This window comes from Enoplosus armatus, chromosome 11, assembly GCF_043641665.1.
Source record: "Enoplosus armatus isolate fEnoArm2 chromosome 11, fEnoArm2.hap1, whole genome shotgun sequence".
Taxonomy (NCBI): Eukaryota; Metazoa; Chordata; class Actinopteri; order Centrarchiformes; family Enoplosidae; genus Enoplosus; species Enoplosus armatus.
The window spans coordinates 23,212,708-23,222,498 of NC_092190.1; the positions used below are offsets into that span (position 1 = coordinate 23,212,708).

The following is a 9,791-nucleotide window of genomic DNA, read 5'->3' on the forward strand; positions in this document are numbered from 1 at the left end:
CGCCACTCGCTGATAAATACACACACGTTTGTGCATGCACGTGTTGACACAGCACTGATACTTGCTAGATGGTACCAGCGCGCGTTTTGCTTGCACGTACAGTAGTTATAGATATGTTGTATATGTGTACCGTACAATAACGTCCTGTTTGTACAAAAGGCCTTTCTGACTGTTCCAAAGTTCAAAGGGGGCGAGGGGGTTCAGCGTGGGCCTCAAGCGCAGCCACACTCCTCCACGATCATATTCGGCACGTCCCGCTTCACGATGTTGTACTCATCGTCGAAGTAGAGCATGGACATAGTACTGAGCTTGGTGGGGATGCAGCAGGAGTTGACCGAGCCCGGGCTCATCCCTCTCATGCGGTACTGGTTCACTACTGCAGTGTGGAAGGACGAAGCCGAGCCCGGAACACCTGCCATGTAGGCCGGGCAGCTGCCCTCACAGTAGTTGCCGTAATAACCGGCTGGTGCGATGATCCAGTCGTTCCAGCCGATAAGGCGGAAGTCTATGTAAAACTGCTGCCGGCAGCAAAGGCCCCCGCTGGTGCCGTCACACTCCAGCCCCCGCTTGCGAATGCGGTGCTTTCCGTCCACCTGCCGCGCACGCACCACCAGGAAGGGCCGGTGGGACGGGTCACCGGGGTCCACCAGCACCGGAGCCACACCAGCTGCCTCGCAGCTCTCGCAGTGGACCTCCAGGTCCTGCCGCCGGCTGCCTTTCCCAAACACCGCCCGCACCGCCTCCGAGAGGGGGAAAGTGTGCCAGCCACTGCGTTTCAGATCCACCCGCTTCTCCACCAGAGCCCAGCGGCCTGTCCTCCCCCCTCCTCCTCCTCCACCGTCATCTCCTGGGCCTCCCTCTGCACCACTGGCAGCCCCAGCCTCCTGGTAGTGGATCTTGACCGTCACCTTCCTCCGGAGGCCCTTCTCAGGTCCAGCCGGCAGCACGCGGAAGTAGAGCCACAGGTTCGCCTGGGACACGTACAGGTTCTGGTTGCCCTCGTTGGAGATGAGGAAGTAGAGACCAGACTTGGAGGATGTGTGCTCATCTGTCGGAGACAGTAAAAACAGGATTGGTTAATGGTTTGTTTATGCAACATTATTTTCAATTCGATTCAAAGACCACTACTGGAGCTTTCATCCGCATCTCGCGGGCCCTAATCAGCAGACGAAGTTTGCTCAGTTGTCATGGAGATGGTTCAGTTGCCAGAGATCATCCTTGCCCGCCATAAGACCACCTGTTATCACCAAAATACCATGCTTAGGTCACGCGAGAGCTGAACCATCTCCGTGACGGCCGGCTGAAGGTCATGGCATGTGGCTGAAAGCTGGATCTATATGTACGTTATTTCAAGGGAAAGGGCTAAAGACTGTTTTCCTTTCTTCACACATATAAACACACACCCGCCTGTGCACACACACACACACACACACACACACACACACACACACACACACGTGCCCACATAGAAAGCAGAAAGCCTCCCTAAAAAGGCACAGCTCTGTCTTTTAAGGGCTGTTTTCCCCTTGTTTTCTCTGTTCACCCTCAATCACTGTGTCAGGTGACCTCTGTGGCAGCCTCTGATAGGGCCAGCTGTGACAGGCCAGTTCTGGGATCAGGCCCAGTTGGCCTCAGGTCCAGCTTTGTAAGTGACAGGGCCAAAGAGGGAGATGGAGGAGAGAGAGGGACAGGGAGGAGAACAGAACAGAGAGGAAGACCAAGGAGAGGAGGAAGGATGCAAGTGGAAAAGAAGGTGGGAGGGTGGTGGACAAGGCCAAGGCTCCCGGGGGGTTCATTGAGTTCGCTGTTAGTGCACCCCCCCCACACACACACACACCCGAACCCTACCCCCACCCTACCCCACCCCTACCCCCCCTTCCACTGTGAGCACCCTGAGAGTGACAGCACAAAGCCCCCTGTGAGGCACTGGGAGACAGCCGCGCTGCAGCCCGGCATTGAAACGCGTGGCTTTCCAGCAGAAAGCATGATGAGGCAAAAATAAAATCCATTTACATGACACTGGCCACTTTCTACAGAGGCACAATGAAGAGATCCCGGGAGTCTAAAGGTGGCGATGGGCTCTCCCTGGCAGTACCCCCCCCCCCCCACCCCCCCAAGCCTAATGATGTCTTCCAAATTACCCCGAGGTAACTTGAAAGGTTTCTATTTCAGGAGATTTGGTACAATGTGCTCAAGCAGAGCAGCGCCTTTGAAAGCAGCTAAATTACTTTGTTTGCCGACTGATTAGTGTGTGTCAGTGTCAACAGGTGGCCACCAAAGACGGGCCCCCCCCCACCCCACAACCCCACTCTTTAAGGCGCCTCACGCCTCTTCCTCCTGTAAAGCGCGGCTTTACATTCACACAGAAACCTGTTCAGACCAGCTCTCCACTCTGTAGCATGTCAGCTGGGAGCTGAGGCACTTCACACACACACACACACATTTGCATCCATCCATGCACGCACACACACCCAACCCCACAGTAAGCAGTACATCAACTATCAGCCTTCTCAATACCAAAGCCTGTAGGTAAAGTATCAAGTGCACATCGCGTTCATATTGAAATCCATCTGAAGCGAAGGACATAAAGGAATCAGCTGCTTTTGCCTGCGACTGCCGCAAAGGCCCCTCAGGGCTACAAGTAACTAACCTCACCTCATTCAGCGCCGTGCGTTCTTACTTGCCTCGACAGCTCCGAGCTTAGAAAAAAAAAGGGGGGGGGATCGCACAGCAACGAGCACACAGTGAGGGCGTGATAAACAGACAGGGAATGGGGCCTAAAAATAAAACTGATCATAAATCTAACAGCTCAGCTGTTGTTTGTTCAGACGACTCGGTTGAGACTTGGTTTATAAGGCGGCTGGTTCCCCTTCAGGACAGGGTACCCAAATCCCGTGCAGAGCCGATGCAGGATTTTTACTGTGTTTGACATTTGGTTACTGTCCCTGTAATGTCTCTATGATCGCTGCTCACCGGTTGTAGTAGGACTTCAGCTACATTTTAATTTCAAATGCCCGCGACACCATTTTCTCAATGCCAGGGTCGTCAACTTGCTTCTTCTGTCCGACCAACGCCCCAAAACAAGATTCAGGATAGGAACACCACAACAACTGCAGAAACTCTATGATCGTCACGTGGCAAACCAACTTCACCTCAAGGTCACTTTAGTGGCTGCTCTGGAGCTTTCAGCCCGTCCTCATTAAGAACCTCTCGTCCATGTTGGCTTGCATTTCCTCGGAAAAAGTGCTCAGGAGAACTGTAGAAAGTGGCCAGACTTGAACACCTGCAATCCAATGATAGCTGGCCGATCTCCATAGGCTGATGACGATCATGTGATCTGCGGTCGAAAGCTCCAGAGCAGCGATTAAACAGACCTTGAGGTGGTCAAAAATAAACCCAGTCTACAGTTTTAAGAAAAGCGTATTATGAATGTTAACTTCACCAAGCTGCTTCTGGGGGGGGGGTGTGAGGTGTCGGTAACTACTTTTGTCATCCCAGAAATAGTAGCGGCTTTGAAGCCAAGTCCATTTGGACTTATTCATCCAAACTTTCTGGCTGGAATCATGCGGTCGTCGGGGAAAAAAACACCTGTTACACGCTGTCTTCACTTCACCTGGTTCACCGTTGCTGCGTGTGTGCGTGTGTGTGTGTGTGTGTGTGTGTGAAACACGGTGAAACTCTGAGCAGACGAAAGCAGACAGTGAAAAAACGCGTCATCTCTTAAACCCTGCTGTTTTAATGAGGCATCACGTTGGCTGAACTGTTGGTGACATTCTTATGTCATGTAAACACAGCGGGCAGTATCGAGGTCATGTCCGCATGTCGTACGATAAGCCGATAACGCAACTACTGTGACAGGTCTGAAACTAAGTGCATGAAGGACTCACTGAGCAGGGCACGAAGCATCCCTCAGTACACATGTTTTAGTCGCCCTCAGCATCACTTTTACAGTGTGTGTTTTTGTTTCGATCACATGGCTTCCTTAGTATTGACATGCCCACGTGACTTCTTTGCATTGAGGTCCTTTTTAAAGAACAAACTGTTCTTTTCATCCCGCGATACAAACAATTTGGAGCTGGCCCTGACACGCCTCGCCTGACCTCCGCGGTGGTTGGTATCAGCAGCAGGCGGGACACCTGGGTGGGCTTGTGTGGATAAAGAGCTGCTTCAGCATGTCCCCACCTGCGCCACCAAGTCAGGGAAGAGGCCACGGGAGCAGGCAGGCAGCTCCAGAGCTCATTACTCAAAAGCCGCTGTCGACGAGACCACACGCCGCGGAAAAAGGACCAGGGCGTGGCGCGGAGCATTTCGCGGCTCCGACATGAGCAGAGGCGTGCGGCAGCCATCCCTGGGGCCTCAAGTCTCAGCACTCCAGGAATTCCACATAGGGTGGGTGAGGAGGTGAGGGAGGGAGGTGGAGAGGATGGAGAGGCAGGGTTGAGTCTCTGGACTTACTGACGGAGGTTAAAGCCGCTGCGGCACCGGCTCTGTCGTCGCTAAAGCTTTACTACGGGGGCATTTTTAATAACGTGACATAAATCATTTATAGGATCACAAGCTATACAGAGGCAGCCAGGCCCCATTGAGGGCTGAAACACACACTTGCGAGTGAATGTGGAAAATGTCTGGACCGGGTCCAGGAGGGCCATGACTGACAGTTCCTCATGAAAGAGTTGTGTCCTGAAGTAAACCTGCCAACCTGATCCTCTGAAGGAACCGGGCCGGAGTTAATGACCTCCCATAATGAAGTCTTAATTCCGTGTCTTGGACCATTCGCCGCGAGTTCACTGGGTCCGAACGGCTACAGGGAGCAATCAAGAAGCGCCGATCTAAACTTCTCCGTCGACCCCTCTCTCTTTGCCCCCCACCCCTCCTTCCCTGCTTGTGTTCCCCGCTCCGCTCCCGTGGATACGGGACACCGAATCCCTCGGCGAGGACCCACGGGACCATGTCAGGGGAGAAGGGAGATTGGCATCGTCCCTCTCACCTGCCCGGGGCCGCTTGGCAGACCTCTTACCTCTGCGCCACCGCAACCGGAGATAAGACGCCGGTTCCCTGGCTGACAAGCCCGCAGTTAACCCTGTGCTGAGGGGAGGCGGAGGATGCAAGCTGACCTCAGTGCTCCATACATAAACACCTATCCACATCCACATCCATCCATATCCACATGCTGGCTCGCTGTTGGCTAAACACATGCCAACCCCCCCCCACACACACACACACAACCCGCCTTGTCCTAAACTGTGACAACAACAATTCAGTGCTCGGGGGACAAGCTCCCCTGGCTTCGAAGCTTTCTGGAGGCCTTGCCTCTGAGCCATGCCCCGGCTGGCAGCATCGGATCTGGGGGGGGCGTGAGCCAGCTGGCCAGGAGGCAGACGGGGTCTAGGGAGCAGGGACTCAAGCCAGCTCCATGGTACAATGCCACACAAAGGCTCAAAGGTGTGAGGAAGAATAGAACTGGGGGGGGGGGACAGAAGTAGAAGAAGAAGAAGAAGCAAAAGGAGCCCAGCAAACCTTTAGAACGACAAAAACATTCTTTACACTACTGCAATATGGGCACACAATATCACCCCCCCACCACCACCACCACCTCTACCATCACCAACACCCCTCCACCCACAGTCCCAATCCAACCTTGCACAAACTCAAATGTCTCATGCATTATTCTGATTTCTTTTGTTTTCTCCCCCCCCCTCCTGCTTAACGTTGACATGTCGGGTTCAGCAGGAACACATAGTGCTCTTATAATAATTGCCTGGCTTTTGTTCCCTTGTCATGACGTGCTCAGATCATTCCCATTGGAAGGCGGGACCTCGCAGCCCATTCAGGCTAATTGTACTGGCAGGGCCAATGGGAAAGGACAGGATGGTGCGTGTGTGTGTGTGTGTGTGTGTGTGTGTGTGTGTGTGTGTGTTTAAGGCATCCTATTTTTGGTGTCTTTAATTGTATGTTTTCTTTTTTGTTAAACTAACAGCTTGTGTCAAATACGTGGTTCTCACAGCGCTAACTGACAATTATTGGATTCTGTCAAGCGCAGATGATTTTAGGTGTGTGTGTGTGTGTGTGTGTGTGTGTGTGTGTGTGTGTGTGTGTGAGAGGGAGAGAGAGAGGAAAGGGTGTTCTCTTTGGACGTCTGAGAATTAGTTAGATACACATTCTTAGAGGAAGGGATAAATGGCCAATTGAGGGACTTTGTCCGTGTTTAAAAGAGGGCTTTATACATTGGAGTATTGAGTGTGAGCACAGCTTTAGTGATGAAATTGGATTCAGAGGTTCTTTTTATCTCCTAGACAACACATGAGGGTAATTTAAGGACTCCTTCTTTAGTTTTCTTTTAGTTTTTTTTGATTTCCAGCTGAAACAGGGGGCCTCAACAGCAACCACTGGCTTTCAGGCAGCAGTGAGCTGTGATGTAATAAGATGATGAGAATGATGACTGCACTGGATTCCAGTTAGTTTAGGCCTTTTTTTAATAATAAAAACCCAACTGTTGTGTGTCCATCTCATCTGTCCCTTCCCTGTCGACACGATAAGCTCCACAGGAGGACATTTCCTCCTGTGAATGAGGCTGATTTGAAGTTATTGGCTGTTACATAAAAGTCAAAAGGGTGCCCGGGTTCACCAGGGGGTCGCTTTAGACGCGCGCGGTGAATTATTGATGATTACCTGATTCGGCGAAGCTGATGATCTCGGAGGTCTCCGCCTGGACCTCGTTGTTGAACGCAGCCTGCCCGTCAAAGCTGGGGATCTCCACCCGGCCGTCCTCTCGCACTTTCCCGGCGTGCAGCCTCCGCAGCGCCGTCACCATCGCGGCCTTCGGGATGGGGTGCGTGATGTTGGGCCGGTCCCGCATCTGGAGCCGGTTCAGTATGTGCCTCTTCACCGCCTCCAAGAAGTCTATGTTCACCCGGTCCGACTGGTCCGTTGTCCTGAGTCCGCAGGACGCGCACGACTCCTGGGGGGAGCCCTGAGCCTCCGTCCCGGTCACCGAGCTGCCGCAGCGCACGCAGAGGACGCACGCGACTAAACAGGACAAAGCCAGGCTGTTCATGCTGATGTTTTAGAGTTCAGATTACACTCCAACTGCTATACGGAGCACAAAGGTGGATGTATTAAACACACACACACACACACTCTCTCAGGTTAAAGCTAATTTTCTTTTACAAATGTGCAAGTCCCGGGAGAAACGTCCACTTGAGCTCCAGCAGTGCGACGCCGCAAGATATCCAAGAAGGCTTTGTATTCCCAAACACGCAAGGGTGCCGCTAAATAACTCCGCTCTCCGCGCGTCCGGCAACGCGTCTTTTCACCGCACAAAACAAAAGTTCATGTCTGCGACTGCGAGGCGCACTCGGGGAGCTGGGACTGCTGACGCGCTTCTGTCATTCATGCCACGTTCAGTTCACACCGACCAAAACAAGACGATAAAGGGTCTAAATGAAAACCTCCACACCCACCCCCCCCGCCCCCTACTTCGGTGTCCAGAGGCGTTCAGTCCGCTCTTTCCCATTCAAACAACACGGAGGGAACTCCACTCCTACAGCTGCGCGTCCCCAAAGAGCATAACAAACGAGTCCCGCGTCTTTGTGTGTGTGTGTGTGTGTGTGGGTGTGTTTGTGTGTGTGCGCGCGCTTGGGTGCCGTGTCCGGTGCGATGGCCAGCTCCGTGTGTGCGTCCCCCCAACGTAAGATGCTGCTCACTGAAGGACCCTTTCCTCCCTTCGCAATCACGACAACAGGGGCTCCCGCACACCCAAAGTTTTTATACAGGAGTGGAAACCACGTGGGGATTTCCACCAACTGGACGCAAGGGATTATTAAGACTACTACGTCTCTGGGAGCCGAGACTCCAGTGATGCGCAAGGTCGCATTGAGGCAACGCGCCGGGTCCCGGACAGGTCTTTGACTTGACAAGAGTGAAGCATGATTTTGATCGTTCAGCTCGAGGAGGTCGTGAAAGCACCGAGCGCAGTCCGGTTTCTGGGCTGATGGTAAAAACCCAGCTCACACTGTCATGTAGACCATGATCCAGACCCCCGTTGAAAAGCCACGCAGGACCAGTTCAGCCTCTTTAAAAGCAGCCACGCACTCAGGCAGTGGAAACATCTCACATCATGAACACAGTACTTCAAATCGCGTGTATAAATACACCATCTCAAGAGGAATATAGATGGAGTATTTAAGAAAGAAATCTGGGTGAACGAGTAAATAAAAGTTGGAACTTAAGTCAAGTGAGTTCATGGCCGGTTATCATGCTGATTAACAAAGACATAGCGCCATCTACCGATATGAACCTCTCATTACACGCTGCAGCTGCATAGATGGATGGATGGATGTATTCATTCACAGCAGTCAGGTCACAACAATCACACAAAGAAGAAGAAACAAAGTCAATTCAAATCTAAATCATTTTAAAATACAAATAATACGAAAAAATACTAATACTAAATACTAATGTTAAGACAAAGCAATGAAATAAAAACTCGGAATAGAAACTAAACGTAGGACCACAATCTTTATTTCAAGAATATACATTAATATACAATATGTTTGAATATATACTGTACAACGATAGTGCCCAGTAGTATATAAATAAATATATATATATATATATAAAGAAGTGCAAGTCGTAGTAGATACTAGATGTACTACAGGGGGGTAGACAGATGTTGTGTAATAATATGGCATTAGGAGGTAGCATAAAAGAAACAGAGGCCATTGTGATAATAGTAGTAATACTTGAGAATACTTACAAATGTAATTCAGGCACAATTTAAGACAGTGAGCTTAATGGGTCACCACAACTCACTACTGAGTGCCGCGTTTATGAAGCTTGGGTTACACATAGACACAAGCAACATGCAACACAACTATGATATGATATATATACATATCATATATATCATATATGATATATATATGATGTCAGACAGTATGGAATACAACCTTAGAGGAAAATGCTTATTAAAATAAAATATTTTTCTTTTTGTCAACAAATGAAAAGGCCAAAACCAACAATGTGCTACTTTCTGACTTCCATACTCGCAGCTCCGAGCCCATTGGTTCCTACTGAAGATGTAAATCTTTGCGGGTCACAAATATATAGTTTCACTTTTTCTTTGAACGTTCAGTGATTTCCTGAACCTTCAAACGCAAACTCAAACAGGAGGAAATAGGGCATTTGTTGGGGACTACTTTCAGCTGCGGATTGATACATTTGGTGCTGCTGGTGGAGTGTTTCTGGCAGGATAGTAAAGAACTGCACCGTGCCTCGCTTATCCCGTACAGCGGGCCAATAACCGAGCCCTTCCTCCTCCTCCAGAAAGACAACGGACCGTTGAGCTCTGGCGCCATCGTGTGTCATTTAGGTTACATTACAGGCCTTATTATCATCATCTCCAGCCTGACAGGTTGTAGTGAATGTGCAAAGATTCCCGGGACTGAAATATGTCACAGACCAAACTGTCGCAGCAGTACAGTTAATATGTTGTAAAGGAGCATACATGTAGGAGGCCTAAGGCTTGAAGTGGTCATTCCGTTTTGATCATTTATTTGACTAAATGCAAAAAGGAAATGTGTGATAAAAACATTTATAACATCAATGCTCACAACAAAAGTAACAGCATTATAAAAATATTAAGATATTTTCACAGAATGTCAGTAAACCATTTAAACATATAAGATGGTGAAGTATATTTGAACAAAGGTGAAGTGATAATATAACACTGATGCTTTTTTTTTTTTTTTAACAAACTTCTCATAAAGAGAAAGATGCTGGTAAAGTTTGTT

The 9,791-nt window shown here is 50.1% G+C and overlaps 1 protein-coding gene across 1 annotated transcript; it reads right to left on the reverse strand.

The window, feature by feature from the left end:
• Nucleotides 1-212: 212 nt before the first annotated feature.
• On the reverse strand, nt 213-9,356 carry LOC139292694 (inhibin beta B chain-like). Its single transcript, XM_070915057.1, has 3 exons — nt 9,268-9,356; nt 6,670-7,055; nt 213-1,048 (listed from the first exon to the last, which is right to left on the reverse strand). Exons 1-3 carry the CDS (start codon nt 9,354-9,356, stop codon nt 213-215), a joined length of 1,311 nt encoding a protein of 436 aa, XP_070771158.1.
• Between the last annotated feature and the right edge of the window lie 435 nt (nt 9,357-9,791).

Coding starts and splice junctions, on each gene's coding strand:
- LOC139292694 (XM_070915057.1), bottom strand. CDS start 9,356: ATGGCGCCAGAGCTCAACGGTCCGTTGTCTTTCTGGAGGAGGAGGAAG. Junction 7,056..9,267: donor TACGGGATAAGCGAGGCACG/GTGCAGTTCTTT, acceptor CTAAAACATCAG/CATGAACAGCCTGGCTTTGT. Junction 1,049..6,669: donor CATCAGCTTCGCCGAATCAG/GTAATCATCAAT, acceptor TGTCTCCGACAG/ATGAGCACACATCCTCCAAG.